The 17,664-nt window shown below is 44.3% G+C and overlaps 1 protein-coding gene across 2 annotated transcripts; it reads left to right on the top strand.

The window, feature by feature from the left end:
• Positions 1 to 3,875: 3,875 nt before the first annotated feature.
• cpm (carboxypeptidase M) lies at positions 3,876 to 17,438 on the top strand. 2 transcript variants are annotated; one of them, XR_009920057.1, is made up of 11 exons: positions 3,876 to 4,095; positions 5,796 to 5,972; positions 7,454 to 7,551; positions 11,265 to 11,437; positions 12,402 to 12,501; positions 12,879 to 12,984; positions 13,169 to 13,339; positions 13,455 to 13,607; positions 14,507 to 14,655; positions 14,742 to 15,474; positions 15,515 to 17,438. XR_009920057.1 is itself a non-coding variant. In XM_062382288.1 (10 exons), the coding sequence occupies exons 1-10, from the start codon at positions 4,080 to 4,082 to the stop codon at positions 15,009 to 15,011; spliced, it is 1,413 nt and encodes a 470-aa protein (XP_062238272.1). In that variant the 5' UTR covers positions 3,876 to 4,079; the 3' UTR covers positions 15,012 to 17,438. The 2 variants fall into 2 exon arrangements, 1 of the variants encoding a protein (XP_062238272.1); XM_062382288.1 differs by having other exon boundaries at positions 14,742 to 17,438.
• Positions 17,439 to 17,664: the final 226 nt, after the last annotated feature.

The raw sequence follows: 17,664 nt of genomic DNA, 5'->3' as shown, positions 1-17,664 counted from the left end.
CATATGTAAGAACCATATTACATATGGTTCGGGAGAAGAATCAACCTTATTCTCCCGACTCACTTTGACCTTTAAACGTATCAAATTTCCTTCTTTTTGTTTTAAATCTTAAAAACTCAGAGAGTCCATTAGGAACCACAGCAGAAATCACAATTAGAGAATTAATTGTCTTTTAACGCACAATTACTGATAATAAATTGTGCGTTGTTCACATTTGAGTAGATGAGAGAACAAGAGAGTCTGAAGTCATGCTAGCACCCTCTACAGGCCACTTTGTTCATTACACCCCAGAGCAGTAGTGTTCAGATCCTTCACCGAGGTCAAAGTAATGAAACCACATTTCAAAACACTCCAGGGGATCATTAGGACTCGTGAGAGCACACGTTCTCTTCTGGATTCATTTGTCCAGCTGACGGTGAAGCTCATGAGCAGCAGAGACGTTTGAAAGATGGACGACACAAACGAGCAGAAAGCGACTCAGGGGAAAGTGAAACCTGCAGAACGCCATCAGAGGAGAGAGAGAGGGAGGGAGAGGGGAGTAAATCTGCTTAACAGACTTTGGCTTCATGCAACTTTAATGTGAGGAGCTGCAGTGGAGCGGCTGCTGACAGGACAGAGAGCGGCCGACCCGTCTGACTGACGGCTGCTGGATTCACTTTGAGTTTAACCTGCTGCTGGGTTCCTGCTTCAGGTCCAGTATCAGTGCAGGGACGAGACCAACAAGTCAAACTGCACGTTACTGGAACTGCAGTTATTTCATATGTAGGAAGAAGAGTCTGCAGACATCACAAGTTCGATGCTGAAACACAGAACTTCTCTTTCAACCTTTAATTCATACTCGAGTCATCGTTGAGGGGTTAAAATACAGAGATGGAAAATGACGAAACAACAACAAGAGGCCACACTAATAAAAAATATCCCTATTTACTTACAGAAAAGACGATTTGTATTTTTACACTTTAATCGTGATATATAATCAATTCAGTTCCAAAATTTAAATTTAAATGAGGTCAAATTGTCCAGAAACAGGTTTGAATGAAGATTTTAGTCGTTGAAGTGAGATGGAAGTGCTTTAAAAAGTTAGTTGACATGTTACAGCTTCACTTCCTCACAAAAACACATCTCAGTGTCTGTGCAGGCTCGATGGATTATGGTAATGTGTCAGAGGCCAGGTGCATGATGGGAGGGGGAGCGTGATGGGGGGGCTGCTTGTTAGGATATGAGGCAGATTATGGAAATGTGATGCTCTGGATTTCAGATTTCTTCTGCTGCTCAAAGTCTTAGAGTCTTATCTCAAACAGATTAACTCTACAGAGACATGTCTCTCTTCTACCTGTCTGTCCTCCTTCTGTCTGTCTGTCTCCCACAGTGTCTCTCACTCCGTCTCTCTCACTCCGTCTCTCTCGCTCTGGTTTGGTCTCTGCCCTGTCTCAATAAAAACCTCTTCAAGGCTTCTTTTGAAAATCCCTTTAAGTGTAAACTCTGAAATCCAGCTGAGGCCGATTATTTTCATAAACTCCACTAATTTCTGTCTCAAAGTTTTTAGGTGAATGGATGATTTTCCTTCGTTGTTTTGTCCTCAGAGAAAACGGTTGAATCAGCGCTGTCGTGTTTTACAAAATGAGATTTCAGTTTCCAGGAGACAGACGTGTGTATCAGTGATGTTGTACCTGTCCATCTCCCCTGCAGCTTCATTAACTTCCTGTTTCTGAGCCTCGCCTCTCATCTCCTTGACCGTGTCTTCTTAAATGAGCTGTCAATCAGCCGGCCGCCCCCCCGAGGCACAATTACTCTGACGTTATTACCTCAACGTACAAGACGGAGGATTAAAAACACTTTCTGTGCTGTCGGTTCACTTTAATGCTGAAGACGCAGAAGACAGAATACTGATTCAGCTCGGATCCGACTGGGAGAAGAAGAAGAAAGAGTTTTCACATGTTTCCACTAATGCTGAGTGTTGTCGTAGTTCAGAAACAAAAACATCATGTCCTGCACTTTCATACAAACTAAATATGATAGATGTGCACCAACAAACTGAGACCTTCTTCTTCTTCAACCTCCTCAAGGACAGTTCTACCCGTCCATCCTCCTCAAGGACCCTGACAACCCCCCTCCTTCAAACACTTACTTTCTCTAACACACTAGTCAAAGACTCCTCAAACTCACTTCCTGGATCAAGGCCTCCTGCCGCCTCCCTTTAGAACCCAGCCCGTTCCGGTGACATCCATTCAAGGACCCTTAAATCTAAAGACCTCACATCCTTGTAAGAGACGGCTACAGCCTCCTCAAGGACTTCAACCGTCCCTCTTAGGTCCCTTGAGCTTCTGCATGGAGTCTACAACCTCTTCAGTGACACAATGCTTTAACGAACTCTGAGGATTGAGGTATCCTCTGTGAAGCTCCAGACGTCCTCGTGGACTCCAACTATGTCTTTAAGCACGTTAAAGTCTCTTGAAGGACGAGTGGACCCTCACAGGAACCTCAGAAGCATTTTCTATGTCCATTCATTTTACTCAAGGACCCAGAACCTCCTCAAGGACACTATTTATTTACTGGTCTATTTACTACAAGGCCTCTACATCTATAGTTACTACAGAGACGTGATTATTCAAGATTGTTCCTTAAAAATGAAATGTTCTTTCAGGTTGTGAGGACATTCGACGGGTTGTAGTCACAGCCAAGTTACAGCCAGCAGATGGCGCCAAAATGCTATCACAGCAAACTGGATTATTTCTGTAGAATCACTTTATTCCTCTTTTCATTCTTATTCTTACAAAAATAAATGAACCACATATCTTACATCTGCCATTTGAAGTTAAATATAGAATTATAATAAAGCGACTTACACTTTACTGTTTGTTGGCCAAACATCAAAGTAAAAATGGAGAGTCTGATGTTTCATAAACAATGATTGTAATTAATAAAGTAAGTCTATTCGTTTGTTTTATATTGAGCGCCAAGCTACTGGTTATAGCTGCACATTTGTTTTAATAATAACATGAAGACTGAATTAAATTTAAAGTGATTTTAAATTCAAACTCAAAACATTTCAGTTACAACCAGTTCTGGGTCTCTAGCTTCCTAAAGGACAGAAGCACTCTTAGTTTAACCTCCTCCAGAAGGTTCACTCTCTTCAATGAACCTAAACCTCAATGTTCTACAACCTCCTCAGAAACTCCTTCAACATCTCAACGACCACAACACTCCTGAAACCCCAGATTCTCTGAGGACCACAGACCTCAGTTTGCCTACAGACCCATACAAGCACCACGAGGTCACCTCCAGCCTCAAGGACCCTTCACCTCTAAGGTTCCTCCTCAAGGACCAAACATCTCTCCTACAAGGTCTGCAACCTTTACAAAGAGCTCTACAACTTCCTCCACCTCCTTCACCTCCTTCACTACCTTCACCTCCTTCACCTCCTTCACTTCCTCCACCTCCCTTACCAACCCTGGAAGGACAAAATTATATATGTTCCCTTTAAAAGTTAAAAATTTAAGGAGAAGGTTGGTGACCATTTTTTTACTCTTTACTTCACCTGTAAGAAATTCTACATCTTTCACAAATATGTAACTTAAAATTTAAATAATTTCTGTTACTGTTGAACAAATATTAGAAGTTTAATGTGATGGCGGTAGAGCACACACACACACACTAACAGACAGACACACACACCCACACACACATAAAGACACACACACACACAGACACACGCACAGTCACACGCACACACACACACACTCACACACACACACACACACACACACACACACACACACACACACACACACACACACACACACACACACACACACACACGCTGTAAGCTCCGCCCCTCACAGACCGGCAGAGCCGCTGGTGTAAAACTAACATTCATTGAAAGAAGCGACACGGACTCGTCTCGTCCTCCGCTGCTGGTCGGTCCTGGTCGGTCCTGTTCGGTTGTTCGGTTCGGTTCGGTTCGGATCCTCCTCGACGAGCCACCGACAGTCAGCGGACAGACGTGTGACTGTGGATCTCGATCAGAAACTGATCGAATCGATCGATCAGCTGCTTCGGGAACATTCATCTGTGATAAGATGTCAAGTGCTGAAGGTGAGAGACTCTGATAACTTTATACACAGGAGTTATTTGATTATAACGAATAATATTGTTATATATGAATCACCTGTGATAGAAGTGGTATTAGATCGAATGACCTGTTGTTTTCCTGCAGCATCTATAACATGAACATTCCTCTGCTGGGTTGTATTATATTTATATATTATTTAAGGTTTTTAGCTGCATCTCGTTTATTTTAACAAACTGAACTCAGAGAATAAAACACCCTCGCAAAATAAATCATTGAAAACAGTTGAGTTCTGTGAATAACTAAATGTTCTCTAGAAGAAAGAACACTGAAGTTAAATATTAAACTAGAAGAATCTAAAAATAAATGTTTCCATCCGATGCTTTGTAAAACAGTGGGAAAGAACTTTTATTACTGTAAACAACTAATAAAACAATTAGCTGTAAAAGCTAAAGAAACCAAAGCTCAGTCATGGAAACACTAGAGGTTGTGTATTAGCTCTTTATCTAAATGTGTAGATAATGTTTTCACCGTATAAATGCGAGATAGATAAAAGGTTGATTATGTTTCCAGTACATTTAGATAATGTCTCTTATGTTTGTTCAACTTTTATAATGTCTATATTTTTATATTGACTCATTTTTAGATCTAATGTAAAGTTTTCAGGGGATGTAGTAAGATGCACAAAATGGATTAAATCAGCTCAAACACACTGAAACTAAAGCAGCTTAAGTTCACAGAAACCTGGAGAAGAGTTTCCCTCAGCTCCTCAGTGACAGGTGAGATAAAGTGAACGAACCCGGTGAGAAGGTTCCTCGAGGGATCTTCAGACAAACCGCTGCACACACCTGTAATTACTGTCTCACACGACACCACTGGAATTCCTGAACAGAGGCTGAGCAGGAGGAAGAGGCCAAAGGTTCATTCTTCATCTTCATCATCATCATCATCATCATCATCATCATCCAGACAGGACGTCTTTACACATGACAGGCTGGAAACTCACTTATTCAACTGCCAAAATACTGAAGTTCAATGATTGACAGAAAAGGTTCATATGGAGTTATTTGCTTTTTTATTATTTTCCAAGATTTAAACTTTGGAACCTAAAAATGAATTATTTTCCCTGTCTAACTGTTTATTAATTTTAGGAAAATACAAAATGTGTCATAGTTACAAGATGTGGAAACAAATGATCCGACAATCTAATCAAAAACATCCTCCAAATAAAGTGGGTTATAAATGTTTTAAAAACTGAGATGTTGAATATCTATATACCTTTTGGCAGGAAATTCTGTGTTTCTGGTTCTAGATGCGCGAGAGTTGCTTCCATCTAATATTTGATGTCTTTAAATAATTCTGTAAATCGTGATAATCTGTTTTTTGGAAGGTAAAGCAGTTTGTCGTCAGCGTAGAACAACTTTACTGATCACAACTTTCATTTAAAACCAGTGAAGAAACTGGTCCAGCACTGACTGGTTCTTTCCTTTATCTCGTGAAACCTCAGAAAAGAGTCCAACCTTTGTTTAGGACATTTGGTTTCACAGTTAAAAAATTACCGAACGAGCAACAATCAGATTTAATATCAGACAACACATCAAATATTGAACTCAGCATCAGTTAGATTCCATTTCTCTCTTTAGTTTTTCTTCCCACATTAACCTGACGAACGTTCAGTTCTTATTCTTGTCGTTTTTTTCACCCTCTCTGTTTTCTCCTCCTACAGGTCGCACTGCAGTGATGTCATCACTCCTCTTCCTCCTGCCCTTCCTCATCCTCTCCCCCACCTCATCGCTGGAGTTCCGTTATCACAACAACCGTGAGATCGAGCAGTACCTCCATCAGATCAGCTCCTCCAACCCCGACATCGCACACGTGTACAGCATCGGCCAGTCCGTCAGAGGTGCTGCTCACGATCATTCCTTCATTATTAGTAATTGTTTCACTTAGACAATAAAATGCTGAAAATCCCCAAATATTCTTCGTAGACTTACGTGAAATATAACGTTGGGACGTATGGGACGTTTTCTGGACGTGTTCGTAATTCTCTGTTTCTGGAATCCTTACAGACGATGTTTCACTTTCTGTGGCCTTTTACAGAACTAGTGTCCAGACATGTTGTGTAGTTTGTGTTTGTGGAGCAGCAGCAGCAGGTTGTTGGGTCTGACTCGTTCAAACAGGAACATGTGGACACATCCAGGCGAGGGGCGGAGCCTGTAGAGCAGCAGGGGCGGAGCCTGTAGAGCAGCAGGAGGCGGGACATGACGTATAAATCTATTTGTGATTTGCAAGTCAAATGGTCTTCGTCCTGCGAATTTAAGTTAAACATACAGAGAGTGGCAGGTTCATTTACATACATACACACACACACACACACACACACACACACACACACACAGATGATGGCTGACTGATAAAGTATCAAGTGTCAGTCCCTATAGCAACCATGACACTGCCTGAGTGTGTGTCTGTTGGTGTTGGGATCACATAACAGTAACACAAACTGAGGTTAATTTAATCTGGGACAACTTAATCTGGATAATGGCACACACACACACACACACACACACAGGTTTGGACGCAGGCCAGCTGGTGTCCTAGATTAGCTCAGATTATCTGTGTGTGTGTGTGTGTGTGTTTGTGTGTGTGTGTGTGTGTGTGTTATCTCGTCTGTCTGCTGCCAGGTTTTCTCTCATGTTTCCCCGGTGACTCTTTCACACATTTTACGATAGTTACAGGTGTGTGTGTGTGTGTGTGTGTGTGTGTGTGTGTGTGTGTGTGTGTGTGTGTGTGTGTGTGTGTGTGTGTGTGTGTGTGTGTGTGTGTGCGTGTGTGTGTGTGTGTGTGTGTGTGTGAGTGTGAGTGTGTGTGTGTGTGTGTGTGTGTGTGTCTCTGACGTGCTGAGGCCTGCAGTCCTTCATTCATCCGCTGCTCTGACACATTTGCCTGAAGTTGTGTTCACGCGTGGAAACTTTTCCTTCTCTTAAAAATCAACACCGATCAAATCGTAAAACTGTAAAATCTGTCATCGGCTGTTTCCTGCAAACTTTAAATTATCACCCTTGAGTGTGAGAAAGTGATTTTAAACTCTGGTGGTGATTCTCGATCGTGATCGTATTATAAGAAGTCGGGAACACACACACACACACACACACACACACACACACACACACACACAGGTCTGTGATGATGCTGTATCCAAGTGACAACCATCATCAGGTCAAAGTTTTAATAGTTTTTGTGCTTTAAGTTTCCTCAGGAGAAACAAACCAGATGTACGAAGTCTAACATATGACCTGTAGCATGTAACATGTGACCTTTGACCTGTAACATGTGACCTGTGACCTGTGTGTGCGTTGACACTGAGTTCACTCTGTCTCTCAGGTCAGCAGCTGTGGGTGTTGGTTCTGGGTCTAAGTCCTCGGAGTCACACCCTCGGGATCCCAGAGTTCAAATATGTGGCCAACATGCATGGAAACGAGGTGAGACACACACACACACACACACACACGCACACACACAACCACACAAACACACACACAACCACACAAACACACACACGCACACCCCTCCCTGTCGACAGGAAGCAGGAATAAAAAGAGACTAAAGAGATCAACAAAAGCCATTGAAAGTCAAACTCTCTCCACTTTTGTATTCAGACGACAGACTGTGTGTGTGTGTGTGTGTTTCTCTGTGTGTGTGAGTGTGTTTCTCTGAGTGTGTGTGTGGGAGTGTGTTTCTCTGTGTGTGTGAGTGTGTTTCTCCGAGTGTGTGTTTCTCTGAGTGTGTGTGTGGGAGTGTGTTTCTCTGAGTGTGTGAGTGTGTTTCTCTGAGTGTGTGTGTCTGAGTGTGTTTCTCTGTGTGTGTGAGTGTGTTTCTCTGTGTGTGTGTTACCCTGATGGAAACGGACAGTGCGCTGAGTCAACATTAGAAAACAAATGTATTGATTCATGAATTCCTCAGTGAAGCAAACGACAGGAACGATTCTCAGCTGCTTTAGAACATTAAACCTCAAACTCAGGTGAACTCCTCCTGTTGGTTCAGTTCAACTTCAAGTCAAGTTTACCAGGAGGCTGCAGGAGAAGATCCAGAAAACTTCCAGAGACACTGACTCTGACGTTTGTGCTAACACACAAAACCTGGGAAGAACATGTGAGGAACATGAGAGGAACATGTGAGGAACATGTGAGGAACATGTCCATAGTTGCGCAGCTTGTGAGTTTGTGTAGCTGAGGTTTGGTGTCAGATCCCTGAAGTCCTCACTTCCTGTTTCCCGATGAATCAGATCCCGACATCAGCAGATTCTCCGAGAGGGAGGAGAGATCTCAGGGAGGGAAAAACAAATAGAAACATTTAAATCACGACCATAGATTCAGAATTCAGAAACTTTATAATCAAATCTTTTTGATGAAACTAAACTTTAGGTAAAAATCTGAGTTCAGAGAAACTCCGAGACCTCCAACCAGAATCTGATTGTCACGGTAACATGCAATGGCTGATCGCACTGTGTGTGTGTGTCTGTGTGTGTCTGTGTGTGTGAAAGTCAGTGGAAATGTCCTTAAATAGACAAGTCACGCCTGGACACACACACACAGACACACACACAGTCAGCAAACACAGTCAGCGGAGTGTGTCGGTTACTGAGGAAAACTTCCAGAAAGAGGCCTTTTCACTGCGTCCACACACACACACACACACACACACACACACACACACACACACATATACACACACACACACACTCTCTTTAACAGCAGGAATGCAGCCTTGGTGGAAAAGCTGAAAAAGGTGTCGTGCAGAGATCGTTGTCTGTTGAGTGTGTTGACGTGAGCAGTTCCCACAAAATAACTTTGTGTGTGACCGGAGTTTATTTCCTGCGACGCTGGCGAACAAACCTAACGTCCTCGTTTGAACCGAGACGCGTCCACAGTCACGGAGGTGGATCACGTTATATTTCTATTTGTTTATTTCGGCCCCGCTTGCGCTCGCTGGAGCTGTCGTTCCCAACAAGGCCCGTTTGTACTCGGAGCGGTTTCCTGCAGTTTGTGAGGACGCAGCGCGTGTGGACAGATTTTGAAGTAGCTCGTCTGATATTCAGAAGGAAAAAGAGGAAAAGGTGAAGCATTAGCCAAAAGTAGGAAGTCTCATACGAGCAGATTCGTCCTTCCAGCCCCGACGTGTCCCACGCTCCACGGCACCTCATTGACAAACTGTTTGTCAGAGGTAATGACGACAGGAAGTGAAAACACGGAGAGAGTTCATGTCTAAATGTTGGGACTCAACCCAACAGCTGGAGGTGAACACGTTAAACAGGTCGTGTTGCTGTGTGAGTCACAGCTCATCTTATATCTACTCTGTTGTTGTTCATATATAAATAAGTTTAGTTGTAGTTACAAAGTTTTAGAAACACTTTGAACAAAGAGCAGCGATGAGATGGAGCGAGTCGTCCTCCACCTGTCGACACTGACCTTCTCAGTATCTTGCTTTCTGAGAAGTGATTGTGTTGTTTGTGTGTGTGTATGGTTTGTGTGTGTTTGTGTCTGTTGTTTGTGTGCGTGTGTGGCCCACAGGAAATAAGGGCGAGCCAGGTTCCTGTGTTTTCTCAAAGAAACTGTCCTCACTCTGTTAGTGTTTCATCGTGGTGCCCCACCCCCACCCCCCAGCCCCCAGCCCTGCTAATGCACAGACACGTAAACATCACTGCACCGGTTTGATCCTGTTGTCTAAACTTCACGTTTTGAATTGTGTGAACGAGGCCTCGGCTCCGATGTGTGTGTTCGTGGTGAAGAAGGAACATGTGACACCGTGAGATCCTGACACTGACGGTTCTGAGGTGGAGAAGAGTGAAGATTCATCAGCTGCTGAATAAACACAGGACTTGTTTCTGAGAGACATTTATTGTTTTATTAATTTATTGACAATAATCAAAATATCAACAGACTTTTCCTATGAGGTCACGAGTGTAGGAAAAACAAACGGGCGTTTTCCTTGAGTGACGGAAGCAGAGGGAGAAAAGGGAGAGACCGTTTAGACGAGTGATGGAGGAAAACAAAATGATGGCCGGAGGCAGAGCGAGTCCAAACGTGTGTGTCTGTATGTGTGTGTGTGTGTGTGTGTGTGTGTGTGTGTGTGTGTGTGTGTGTGTGTGTGTGTGTGTGTGTGTGTGTGTGTGTGTGTGTGTGTGTGCACGTTTCCCACCCTTCTCTCCTTCTCCCTCCTGAGGCTTTCATTCATTCACAAAGTTTTTCTTCTTCTTTCTTCGTCTGATTCATCTCTCGATTCCTCTGTGACTCACGACAACACCACCTCCTCCCCCGCTCGCTGTCACTCTCTCTCTCTCTCTCTCTCTCTCTCTCTCTGTCGTCAGGAGAGAACATGTAAATAGAAGAGAAACATCCTGTCACGTCATAAGAAACTAAAAAGATAAGAAATGAATGAATGAAGCTGAGCAGCAGTGACAAGAGCACGTCTGATAGTTGTTTTAAAGTTTCCACACAATCGAACTTTACTGCACTTTAACCATATTTATCTTCAACTATACAAATATGAACTGACTCTATTTGATTTACAACACTTTGTGTGAGATCTTTCAGTTTGAGAGCAGAACTCATTGGTTTCATGTTCAGATACTTCACTGGTTCCACTTGAAAAACCACTCAGTCCCTCCGTGTGTTTACATTTACTCAGCTTGTCAAACTCTGCACTTGAGCTCGGATGTTTATATATATATATATATATATATATATATATATAGAAAACTTTCAGACACCACTACAAAATGACAAATTCGTCATCACCACACCTGGAATCCTATTGGTCGAGCATCGAGAATCTGAGAGCAGATGTTTCACACCAAACTAGAAAACAGAGTTAGCACGAGGAGAAGAGCTGAAGCGGGAGCGCATGAACTCTAAATACAGGCAACAAAAGGTCTGAGAGCAGAGTTTGAGTGAACAAGCAGAGTGAGTCTGAGCACAAGCAGGACACGATGATCAGCAGCGTTTCGAGTGAGAGCTTTAAAAAAGGCGTTCTGCTTTCGAACTGAAAACTGGAAATGGTCTCGGAAAAACAAATTGTAGGGTGAAGTCTTGGAAGAGTTCAGGCTGAGTCTCCAGGAAATAACCCAACTGTGTTTGTGTGTGTGTGTGTTTGTGCTTATGTGTGTGTGTGTGTGTGTGTGTGTGTGTGTGTGCAGGTTCTCGGCCGTGTGCTGCTGCTCCAGCTCGTGGACGACCTGGTGCGTGGTTACCGCAGCAATGAATCTTGGTCTCTGCAGCTGCTGAACAGCACCCGGATCCACGTCCTCCCCACGATGAACCCTGACGGCTTCGACGAGGCCGGTACACACTGCCAGTACAGCCAGGGCAGGTACACACACACACACAAGCACACACACACACACCAGACAGACGAGAGTTTCAGTGGTCAAGTGGAGCAACAGTTAAAAGCAGCTTTCTGACATTCTGATCTTCCTCATGACGCCACCGTCTTCCTCACTTTTTCTTCTGACCCTTAACCTCATGTTTATTGAACTTTAACCTTGAGTAGAAATAATCCTCCTGTGATTATGTTGGTAAACTACACTTAAAATGATGTACAACTTCAACTCAAAAGTTATTTAAGGCCATAATACATGTTACATGTGTACTTGTACTACTCAACTTTCAAATAGTAGCTTGAGGGTCTTATGGTTAGATAATACATGAGTGTGTGTGTCATTCCAAATGTCAACGTAAGACTTTAAATACTGTGAGACGGCAGACACACACCCACACACACACAGACACACACACACACACACACACACACACGTTTGCTGAGAACAGACTCAACTATGTGACACTCCAACGCCCACACCACGGTAATAAGCAGGAAAGCAGAGACACAAGCACTCACACACACTCACTGTAGATCAGTATCTTACACACACACACACACACACACTGTAGATCAGTATCTCACACACACACACACACACACACACTGTAGATCAGTATCACACACACAGATTAAAGTAAAAACATCTTAATTGTCTCATTAAAAGTGTTTTGACTTTTATTAATGAACTGGAAACTCTGTGTGTGTATTTGTATTCGCTCACTTCCCATGAAGTATGTGAGTCCCTGACTCACTGTGTGTGTGTGTGTGTATAAGTTCAGACTGTAAAGTGGTTTGAGTCTCTGAATATTTTAATTTAGTTTTACTGACATAAATCAAAATCTCTTGGCGCCGCTGCAGATTAACTTCAGGCTATGAAGTGTGAAACTCCACCAGCAGGGGGCGACAGAGAGTGACTGTATTCGTCCAGTGAACGTTTGTGTGTCTGTTTCAGGTTCAATCATAACGGCGTCGACCTGAACAGGAACTTCCCCGACGCCTTCGCTCGTCTGCGACGGCCACAGCAGCCTGATGAGGAGAAGAGGGAGGCAGAGGTCAGAGGTCAAATTACTCCTGACGTCAAAGTTCAGAATAATTTAAATCATCTGTTATTATTATGAACTTGAATTTGCTGGAGGTGGAATAAGAATTTGTGGTTTCAAAGCCTGTTTGTAAAAAGAAAATCTGAATTTCACATTGGAGAAGAGAAAAAGGAGAAGTTCATAAATATGTTAATTTGATTAATAGGTTTAGTGATAGATATGGAAATAATTATAACCTGGTCGTATTTGTCATTGTTCAAACATTTAGATTTTTTTTTTCAGTTCATGAAACAACATTATAAACCTTATAAATAATAATATGTTGGGATCATGTTCAGCTTCGTGTCAGTTTCATTTCTGTAATAAGACGTTTTCTGTCTGGGTCTCAGGTCCGGGCTGTGATTGGCTGGTTGAAGACTGAGACTTTCGTTCTCTCTGCAAATCTTCACGGTGGAGCTCTGGTGGCCAGTTACCCCTACGACAACAGCAACGGGGGTAAACACACACACTCACACTCACATAATCAACACACACACACTCACACACACACAATCAACACACACACACACACGCAGCTCCATGGTCACGTCTGGTTTAAAAAACCAAGATGGCTGTCAAACTGGAGGCAGCTTCCAAACCAGTGGGGGATGTGACGTTTCTAAATGTGTGTGTTCTCCAGGCAGCGAGCAGGTGGGCGGGGCCAGCATCGCCCCTGATGACGACGTGTTCGTTAACCTGGCGAAGGTTTACTCCCACAACCACGGCTCCATGCACCGGGGGGGCGGCTGCGATGTCGGGGCGACCTTCGTAGACGGCATCACCAACGGATTCCTGTGGTATCCTCTGGAAGGTCAGTGTCTTCACCTCAGATCCAGATGTTCAGGAGGATTTCATCAGGAGCTGAATCCTCCTCGGACAGTTGTGTGTCTTTGCCGTGTGGTGACCGTGTGGTTGTGTGTCGTCAGGTGGGATGCAGGACTACAACTACGTGTGGGCTCAGTGTCTGGAGCTGACTCTGGAAATTTCCTGCTGCAAGTTTCCTCCAGTCAGTGAACTTCCTGCTCTGTGGGCGGACAACAGGAAGTCGCTGCTCGCCTTCATCCAGCAGGTCCACCTGGGTCAGTACCTGTCAGTACCTGTCTGTACCTGTCTGTCTGTCTGTCTGTGTGTATGTGTCTGTCTGTCTGTCTGTCTGTCTGTCTGTCTGTCTGTCTGTCTGTCTGTCTGTCTGTCTGTCTGTCTGTGTGTCTGTCTGTCTGTCTGTCTGTCTGTCTGTCTGTCTGTCTGTCTGTCTGTCTGTCTGTCTGTCTGTCTGTCTGTCTGTGTGTCTGTCTGTTCTTGTGTCTGTCTGTCTGTCTGTCTGTCTGTCTGTCTGTCTGTCTGTCTGTCTGTCTGTCTGTCTGTCTGTCTGTCTGTGTATCTGTCTGTCTGTATGTCTGTGTATCGTTCTGTCTGTCTGTCTGTCTGTCTGTGTGTGTATCTGTCTGTCTGTATGTCTGTGTATCGTTCTGTCTGTCTGTCTGTCTGTCTGTCTGTCTGTCTGTCTGTCTGTCTGTCTGTGTGTGTGTCTGTCTGTTCTTGTGTCTGTCTGTCTGTCTGTCTGTCTGTCTGTCTGTCTGTCTGTCTGTCTGTCTGTCTGTCTGTCTGTCTGTCTGTCTGTCTGTCTGTGTATCTGTCTGTCTGTATGTCTGTGTATCGTTCTGTCTGTCTGTCTGTCTGTCTGTCTGTCTGTCTGTCTGTATGTCTGTGTATCGTTCTGTCTGTCTGTCTGTCTGTCTGTCTGTCTGTCTGTCTGTCTGTATGTATGTATGTCTGTGTATCGTTCTGTCTGTCTGTCTGTCTGTCTGTCTGTCTGTCTGTCTGTCTGTCTGTCTGTGTATCGTTCTGTCTGTGTATCGTTCTGTCTGTCTGTCGTTCTGTCTGTCTGTCTGTCTGTCTGTCTGTGTATCGTTCTGTCTGTGTGACTGTCTGTCTGTCGGTGTATCTCACTACTCTCTGTTTGTCTGTCTGTGTTCAGGGGTCAAAGGTCGTGTGTTTGACGGCTCCGGGGTGCCTGTGCAGAACGCCCTTGTGGAGGTCAAAGGTCGTAAGAACACGTGTCCGTTCCGAAGCGACCGACACGGAGAATACTTCCGACTGCTGCTGCCCGGGACCTACAGCTTCACAGTGAGACTCACAGTGACCTCTGGTGGTGGAAACCTGCTCATTACAGCTACACTCTCATGTGGCACTCTGGTCTCTTTGATTGACAGGTGACGTACCCGGGTCACGAGGTTCTGACGGAGACTCTCACCGTGCCGTACGGGCCCGACCGCTACTCCGCCATGAAACACGACTTCCTGCTGCAACGCACCGACGCTAACTCCCCCCCGGCTAACCCCACCAGTGCTACCCCCACCATCACCCCCACCTGTAACTACACGTTAAACCTGGAGGGAGGTAGCGCCATGGCCACGCCCACATGGGCGGGGCTGAGTGCGGCGCTCGTGTTCGCGGCGGCGCTCCGATCGGCGACTGACTGAAGCCGTCTGGCGCTCGGCAGAAGGTCAAAGGTCGAAGCGTCAGCCTCCAGAGAAACAAACAATAAGAACACGTTGGTCCAACCAGAGGGTTTGATTCCAGGACCTGGGGTTCGCCCTTCACACCCGCAGCTTCGTGAGCGAGGCTGGATCCAAACACAGGTCACGACAGGAAGTGGAGAAGGTCCAGTCCACCGCGTCCTCAAAGCTGGACGCTGAGGAACAAATGGAAAAGCACACGTGTGAATTTAACAGATATCATTGGTCAAAGGCCGTCACGGTGGTACAGCGGTTAGCACCGTCCCCTCACAGCAAGAAGGTCCCGGGTTCGACCGGTGTCTTTCTGTGTGGAGGTCCCATGTTCTCCCCTCAGTCAGATCACATGCACGCTAGTATTAGGTAGAGACTCTATAACATGTCCATTGAGCTGCTCCAGGTTCCTGCTGGTTCCTTCAGGTTCCTGCTGGTTCCTGCTGGTTCCTGCTGGTTCCTGCTGGTTCCTTCAGGTTCCTTCAGGTTCCTGCTGGTTCCTTTAGGTTCCTTCAGGTTCCTTCAGGTTCCTGCTGGTTCCTGCTGGTTCCTGCTGGTTCCTGCTGGTTCCTGCTGGTTCCTTTAGGTTCCTTCAGGTTCCTGCTGGTTCCTGCTGGTTCCTTCAGGTTCCTGCTGGTTCCTGCTGGTTCCTGCTGGTTCCTTCAGGTTCCTGCTGGTTCCTGCTGGTTCCTTCAGGTTCCTTCAGGTTCCTGCTGGTTCCTGTTCACAAGAAGCCGTCGTAGACGTGTGCACCTGCTGCCGTCTGTCACCAGAGGAAGCTGTTCCCACCCGGGGCCTTCTAGTGGAACCAGCTTCCTCTGGTTTGGACTCGACAGTCAACAGGTTTCACTCGACACTTGAACTTGACACAAAGGATTTGCACAGGTTGACTTCCCCCGGCAGGTGTGATGCACATCTTCTGCCTTCAAGCTCTTTTATTTAAGCACAGAAGGTTCCGTCTGTTTCCATATGTGAATCTAACGTTAAACATTAATTTGCCTTTACTTTGATTTTCCCTGACGTAGAGAAATGACTCAGCAGGTGAAAATAAAACAAATTCGATATTGAAGGAAAAAATAAACTAATGAAACTCAGAGTGCAGCTTGGAGTCGTCTCACAGGAAGAGGAGGCGTTTGGTTTATTGACTTGAAGAAGGTCACAGGAGGAAAAAGGATTTGACCTTAACACCGACTCTTCTCTGTGACGGAGGTTTATGAAGTGAGGTGGAGCTCGACTGTCACTTCACGTGTGAGCAGCAGAATGTCAACACTCACAGGACGCTGGTGTGTTTGTACAGAAGGTTTAAAACCAGATGAGGACGTGAAGTCTTCAGAGACCTGGTGAGCGACACACGTCTGAACTCCTCTGAGGTGCGTTTGATTTACACGACAGCAGAGCAGCTGGAGCTGAGTCACAGACGAGTTCACACAGGAGTTCTGTTTCGTCACATTCACTCCTCCGCTGGTTGGACGTCTTCAGACTCTCGACACAGACGGACACTGGGACAAGGATTCATTCAAACTTTACAACTTGTGTTTCTTTGTTGCTAAAGAGAAGTTTCTCACGTCAATGTAAAGCACAAGAGAATATTATATTTCTCCTATTAATTCCTGTTTTAACACCTTTTTATATATTTATAAAATCACAATAAAAACTAAATTGACTTAAAATTTACATAAAAAAATATATAACAACAAATAATATACCAATAATCAATACTTAGCTGATCTGTATAAATATCAAGAAAAATAACCATAATTTTTTTGAGCTTTATAAAAACAAGTCAGATTAAAAGCAACTCAAGGGCACCACCTGGTGGCAGACGCTGTGCAGCACATCCAACTTCAGGAAAATACTCAGTTATGAATATGTTTGTTTTACTTTGTAGTTTAAACCAACGTTACTCGAGTAAATGTTTACTAATAGACATTTCCTTAATATCAAGGTATTGATGCATGATTACAAATTAACCTGTCAACTTATATAAACATTAAAAAGTTCTTTACAATCTGAACTAAACTAAGTTTATGGAACAAGAGAAGAGTCAGACGACAGATTATTACTGAATAAGAGTCAAACTAGTTATGTGAAGAGATATTTCCTGTTTGTGAAACAGGTCAGAGGTCAGCGTACGTCCTCGGCTCAGAAACTCAGAAGCCTTCTGCACATTTTCTGCCAAATATCAGGTTTTTGTACTTTTCTACTGTTTGATATTAAAACTCAGTTTGATGTAAACACGATGATGAAGAATCCTCGGTGCCTGGTTCACGTGGAGCGACTCCAGGTTTCATTCACAGAGAAAAACCCTCAAACCTCAGATGAGTTTTCTTGAGTCTGATGTTTCTTCACATCTCAGTTTGTTGCCTGAAGGAAACGAGTTGAGAAATAAAAAAATTTAAAAACTGACAAATGGTGACGTGTGGATTGTGTTGATGCTCTCGCTGTCACAGACGGATTCTCATGACCACAGACAAAACCTATGACACTTTGACGACATATACCTCGCATTCACCGACAGGAAGTGTCAGATCCGCTTCTCAACCTAACGCTGAACATCCTGGTTACACCCGGAGTTTTCCAGACTCTTGATCAGAGACTTGAGTAAACGCTGCTGGTCTTGTTTTAT

The sequence above is a fragment of the Platichthys flesus genome, chromosome 23 (assembly GCF_949316205.1).
Source record: "Platichthys flesus chromosome 23, fPlaFle2.1, whole genome shotgun sequence".
NCBI lineage: Eukaryota > Metazoa > Chordata > Actinopteri > Pleuronectiformes > Pleuronectidae > Platichthys > Platichthys flesus.
This window is presented reverse-complemented; position numbering and strand designations above follow the sequence as displayed.